The sequence below is a fragment of the Peromyscus californicus genome, unplaced genomic scaffold, assembly GCF_007827085.1.
Source record: "Peromyscus californicus insignis strain IS unplaced genomic scaffold, ASM782708v3 Scaffold_2__1_contigs__length_46816999, whole genome shotgun sequence".
NCBI classification, from domain to species: Eukaryota; Metazoa; Chordata; class Mammalia; order Rodentia; family Cricetidae; genus Peromyscus; species Peromyscus californicus.
Window position 1 is genome coordinate 8,394,753 of NW_026294540.1, and position 6,178 is coordinate 8,400,930.

Sequence of the window (6,178 nt, forward strand, 5' to 3'; positions counted from 1 at the left end):
ACTGTTCCCATGTCCCCACATCCCCACAGGACCAGTGCAGGGGGACAGCGGGAAGGCCATAGGGGCATCTCTATAGATGCTAAGTGACAGCTCGGCAGTGTGGCACTCCAGCGTCACAGGGAGACATGTCACCTGCCTATTAGGTTCCTCTGTCCCTGTTCCCATTCTGACTCCCCACTTGTGCCCCCCAAAATTGTTAATTGCTAAGGAACCAGGAGAGGGTGATCTTGGGAGGGACAAGGCTTTGTCCTGTAGGCCAATGGCCTTGTGACCTGAATATCCAGGTCCTAACCGGCCAGGGTTGACAGTCTACAGCAATGTCACTCGGTACAAATTGCTCTACCTGAGCTCAGGTTTGGAGCAGATGGACCCCTTATCCCACAGGGGTTATGGTGACGGAACTGGTGGGTTGTTTAATGCTGACTGTCTAATGAAGCTTGCCATGTAACAGCCCCTAGTAGTTCACATAGTGGTGCTCTGTGGATGAGGCTGGCCCCATCTGAGTCTGGAGAGTGGGAAGCATGGTGGGGTGATCCTGGAGCTGCACGGTGGAAAAGGAGGCTCTCATTTGCATGAATTCTGAGCCTGTTGGGGTGTGTATGGGGGGGGTGAGGTCAAAGAGCCTGGACAGTGAGGACCCTGGACCCAGGACTTCCTTCTAACTCGCCACCGTAACCATCTCAGCAAGAACGTGAAGGTCAGAGCCAGAGCAACCGCAAGAGAGGGATGGGAGTTGTTCCTCACTTAGCTCTCGGCCTTGGAACCCATCCTGCTGCTTATTGGCAAAGTGGCTCCGTCGGTGGCAGAGGAAGGCGGGTGGGAAGGCGGAGGACCTGGCTCAGGCAGGCGACAGGCCGGCCGTGGTGGGAATGCCTCCTGATGCCGCTCCCTCCGTTCCAGATCTGGCAGGGAATCGACATCGAGACCAAGATGCACATCCGCTTCCTCAACATGGAGACCATCGCCCTCTGCCACTGACCAGCCGCCACTGACCAATGCAAGGGAGGGGGTGGTAGGAAGCTGGAAGTGGCGAGGTCCATTGTTCAGTCCTTAGCCTAAGCTGCTGTGACAGTACCCCTTCGCTTATCCTTCCCGTGGGGTGTGGTGTGCGGGACTCTGCTGTTTTTATTTCTAATGATGACAATAAAGGTTTCTTTATGAGCCAGGCATCCCCGTCTGTCCCTCACATCCCTTAAAGGACCCTGGTCCATGGTGACATGAGACTGATTCTGAGGAGCAGGCAGACTGGTAAGGAAGGACCGACGTCCTGTCTGCTGGTCCTGGTGTACCATCTGTTTTCTCCTTGAAGGACCAGGCATCCACCTGCAGACTCCACCCAGGGGAAGCCTGGGAGAGCCTGTCTGTCTGGGCAGGCTTCCAGAAGACCTGGAACATAGGTAATGGAGCTCTCTCAGTACCATCATGGCTGGCTGGCTGCTGATGCCAGCTCCTGATGGTGGACGCCTGCAGCCGGGGCTGCCACCATGGACGCAGCTGAGAGCCCAGGACACCCCAGTTCCCAACACAGGCAGCAGTGGAGACCCGAGGTGCCTACTGCGGGTAAGCTCAGACAGCTCTGCCTGTCACCTCTCATTTCATGGGGGGTGGGGGTGGGCCCAGTAGGCTGGTGCTGAGACCACCTGTGACTGTGCCGTCTTGGTGGCTGTCCTTACATGGTGTGGAGCAGAGTCCCCTCACGGCGTGTGGCTGGCCGGTGTTTGCTCTCCAGGTTGGTCTGTTCCAGGATGGTTTATTCTCTCTGTTGACACTGGGAGGTGCCTTTCTAGACTCCAGAAAGTTCTTTGGAGACTGGCACCTGCTGCTGTTGGCATGCTTCTTGTTCACAGTCCCAACAGTGAACAAACATGCATATGAGCATGCTTGGTCTTGTTTGGTAGTCCCAGGCCCTTAGGGCCACAGAGGGCGTCTGTGATGTATCTTCACTCCAGCCCCTGTCCTGTTTCCCTTCCACATCCCTGTCATGCATGTGCAGGTGGATGTGGCTTTAGACGGTTTTTGTTTTCCTTAAAATTTTTATTGTTACTTGTGTGTTTGTGTGTGTGCATGTTGGCTAGAAGAGGGGTTCAGATCCTTTGGAGCTGGAGTTAAGAGGTGCTGGAAGGGCACCTGATTTGTCACATGGGTGCCAAGATCCAAACTCTGGTTCTCATGATGGCACAGGTATTCTTAACCACGGAGCCATCTCTCTAGGCCCCCCCCCCCCATGTATACATTTTAAGCTGTTATTATTACTAGTGTGAGTGATGTGTGAGTATGGGTGTGCACATGCTACGGTGTATGTGTGCAGGTTGGAGGGCAACTTTGGGGAGTTGTTCTTGCCTTCCACCAGGTTGAGGCAGGGGCTCTCCCAATCTGTCTGCTGTGTACTCCAGTCCGGCTGGCTCACAGGTTTCAAATGTCCCGTCTCTACCTCCAATTTCACATGAGCTCTGGGATCACAGATGTGGGCCACCACATTTTTTTTTTTTTAAGTGTATATGCCCATGTGAGTTTGAACACACGAGTGTGGGTGCTCCAAGCCAAAGAGTGCATCAGACAGACCCCTGGAGCTGGAGTTATAGGTAGTTGTGAGCTGCCTGATGTGGGTGTTGGGAACTACTGTCTTTTCAACCCCGCACCCAGCTTTATATTTTTACATGGGTCTGGGGACCAAACTCAAGCCATCAGGCTCTTGCAGCAAATGCCTTGACCTCCCGTGCCATCCTGCTGGCCTGGTACGTGCATTTTAGTTCTGTTGGTTTGGTAAAATCATGTCTGCTGTTACTAGTACAACTATCCTGCTGCTGCCACCCAGGGGACAGTGACTCATGCCTGAACGAACCCCAGCAGCCTCCTCTCTGCCTGTGGGTGCTTGTCATGGCTGATGGCAGCCTGGTGTCTCCACGGTGATGTGCCAGATTCTCATGGGTCCTTTCACGGCGCTGTCCCCAAGCAAGCTGTCTGAGGAGGTTCTAAGTGGCGGGTTGGGCTTCTCATCAACAGGTATTTTCTATTTAACACGCACGAAGAGGGGAAGGTAACTCAGTGACACATAAGGGAGTCCCAGGCTACTGCTGAGGATGAAGTTCAAATTAGTCTAATTGGTATTTCATGTTTAAAAGCAAAACATGCTGTGTGACCAATTATAGGGGCGCGCAGAGACTATGCTCAGGGGAATGTCTTAGGACCGTCATGGGGTGTGTGTGTGTGTGTGTGTGTGTAGGGGGGGCTACTTCAGTTACTCCACTGTACCCCAGAGGCAAATGAGGAGCTGAGGGGTCTGCAGGTGCTCTGAGCAAGTACTTGGCAGGCAGGGCTGAACTGACTGTATTGGGCCTGTGACCGATGCTGGATCACAGTCACCCATTACCACCCGCTCCTCTGGACTGGTAAGGACAGAGGCCCGATGGCACTGCCAGGCTGTGCTTCTGAACACAGGCCTTGGTCTGGCAAAGGCCTGTCAAAACAGCAGGCAGGAACAGATGGAGGGGCTCCCGCCTCCCTGCTCAGAGCCAAGCAGACCCTGTCAGCTTTAGGGAGAACCCTACAGAGGTGCCCCACCCTATCCCCCAAGTCGGGGGCCTCCTGGCTTCCAGGTTGCTAGCTCTAGGGTTCTAGGAAACCAGCAGTTCGGCCTGGGGACATCACGCATGAAGCATCTGAGACTGGGCTCTCTGGGATCACTGGCACCCCCTGCCATGGTAAGTAGGGCTGCAGGCTCCACGGGCAGCCATCACCTTGGCATCTCACGGGCCTGGGTTTCCTGAGATGCTCCCAATTTGTTTCAGTTGCGTCCTTCTCAACAAAGGCAGTTCATGAATGTAGAATGTTTTCATAAATAATGGATCGCCTTCCCTCAGCCCACGCCTGGAGTTCTCGTCGGGAACTGCTGCGCTGATGGATGCGCATCAAACGTGCTTGCGTGTGCTGCCCACCGAGGGCCTGCTAATGTCTTTGAAGCCCTGGGCACAGCTAATCCAAACAGCTAATTAAAATGAGATTGACTCACTGGGAGCACAGTCCTCCAGGCACAGAAGCAAGCTCATTTATTCACAATTGCTAGGAGGACCAGGCTAGGCCGGGACCCCATTCCCACTGCAGAACTCACCTGGAGTACTACTGCTCGGCTCCCAGCATGCTCTGTGACAGGCAGGATAAAGACTATGAAGTGGCACAAACCTGCTCCCAGAGAGTGCAGGTTAATTCCTTAGTATCTCATGGGGCTTCTGGCCTTAGAGCGACAAGGGTTGAGGGCCATTGCCCTGGGCACAGTCCTGCCCTGTGGGCTGTGGTCTGTAGGTCAGGGAGGAAGCGAGTGGATTGTTACCTGCAGGACTGCTGGGGTACCCGGCTCCAGTGCAGCCAGGCCTCCCATCCCTGTTGAGGTGCCTCAACCAGTACCATGAAGCAGGGTATATATGTTGAGACTTATTTTGGGACAGGTGAGTGTGTGCAGTCCATCACGCACACTGGTTAGTGATCTTCATCAGAAATGGTGGTGACCATCCAGATGGAACCTGAAGCCAGATGTTTGACGGGGCTGATGAGCAGGGGCTGTGAGGTCCAAGGGCTGTGGGTGGAGCTGGGTCCTCAGCTGGGTGGAGGTCTGGTGCGTTCTCTATATTCTATAGCAGTCACATGAGATCTAGCCTATATTTATTGTCCTGTTACCAACTTTTCTGTTTCTAGAGACAGGGCCTCAAACTTAAAATCCTCCTGCCTCAGCCTCCCGAGTGGTGGGGAAAACAAGTGGGAGTCGTCATGCTCCACTTGTAAAGTTGGCTTTTTGTTTTTTGGTTGGTGGTGGTTTGAGGCAAAGGTTTAATCTGATAGGTTTCCCAGAGGGTTCTGTAACGCAAACCTCATAGAAATGGCTTGATGGCTACCTGCAGCCCTGTGACACATGCATTACGGGGAAGCAGGTTCTTCAACCCGTAAACGAACTGCCAGGCTCTGGTTCACACGCCTGTGTGCTGTGCTGATGGGAGCGGGCAGAGCCGTGGGTCTGACCCTGGATCCGATCCTGGGTCCTGGCCCCACCTGCCTGCAGTGGACCAGCTAAGTTCAGCTGTGCTGGAAGTGGCCCAAGTGGGCGAATGGAGAGGCAGAAATGCAAGTCACCTTGAGGGTTTGGCAAACACCTGCCATAAAGGCTGTCCTTGCATGCCGTGACCTTGAGGATCCAGTGCCGGAACCAAGCTGCTCGCCATGGCATCAGCAGCACCTTTGTGTGTCACAGCCACAGGAGGGCATGGGACTCTGGCTAGGACAGGGCGGCAACAGAGTGACAAGCAGCCAGCAAGGGGCAGGCTCATCTTCACAGGAAGTGGTGGCTGAGGGGTGTGTGTGCTGGGACAGGTAGCTATGACAGCAAGGCTCGGCTGGGCATGGGCCAGAGTCCTTTCCCTTTCCAGGGTGAAGTTCCCAGGCGCAAAGCAGGAGGGCAGCATCAGAGGCCGAGCGCAGGATGCTGCCCAGGAGGGACTCTGCCGCCACCACTGCACACACAGGCAGCGCTGGCCAAGTCGCCGCAGGCCTGCCACAGCAGCCAGGTAACCATCTGGTCTGGATGTGTGGCCACAATGCCACGGCCCGTGCCATCTGCTGCTTCAAGCGAGAACTCGGGAGGAGCAGGGTCCCTGTCTGAGCCTCTACCTCGGGGCAGTTACCACCTGAAAGCCCCTCACCAGGTGAGGTGGTTCTCAACTCCAAGCAAACGGCTTGTGGTGCTGCCATGTGCCATTTAACAAGTGGTCGGGGGGGGGGGTGCCACCCCTCATGGAGGGGCTGCGAGCCTAGGGTGGAGACTAAGCGCTTCGTCCTGGGTTGCTGGCTTTCCAGTTCAGGAAGGACGGAAACCACACTGCTGGAGAAGGCTGGTAATTCTGTTGCTCAGCTGAAGGCAGCACAGTCCCTTGTTTCATGGGAACTGCTGTCCGGGCTCCAGTCGAAGCAAGGCTGCTCATGGCCTGCATGGGCAGCCAGCCCAGTCACAACGGTGAGACAGTAAGCCCGGCCAAAGATGACCGCACGCTCCCCAGACCCTGCTCTGAGCTGTCATGCTGCACGCCCCGCCCCCGCCGGTGACAAACCAGGGCTACAAACGGTGGAGGGAGACTTCAAGTGTGCAGGATCCGCACTGTGCACCTCGCAGGAGCAGCAAACAAGGCCACGAGTA

At 55.3% G+C, this 6,178-nt stretch overlaps 1 protein-coding gene across 3 annotated transcripts in view; it reads left to right on the forward strand.

Annotated features, from left to right (window-relative positions):
* The window catches only part of Tesc (tescalcin), a 32,438-nt gene extending 31,277 nt beyond the window's left edge, over window positions 1-1,161 (forward strand). For all 3 annotated transcript variants that reach the window (XM_052755179.1, XM_052755178.1, XM_052755177.1), the window contains exon 8: window positions 901-1,161. In XM_052755179.1, the coding sequence (XP_052611139.1) occupies window positions 901-978 (78 nt within the window). In that variant the 3' untranslated portion in view covers window positions 979-1,161. The remainder of the gene's footprint in view (window positions 1-900) is intronic.
* The last annotated feature ends 5,017 nt before the right edge of the window (window positions 1,162-6,178 follow it).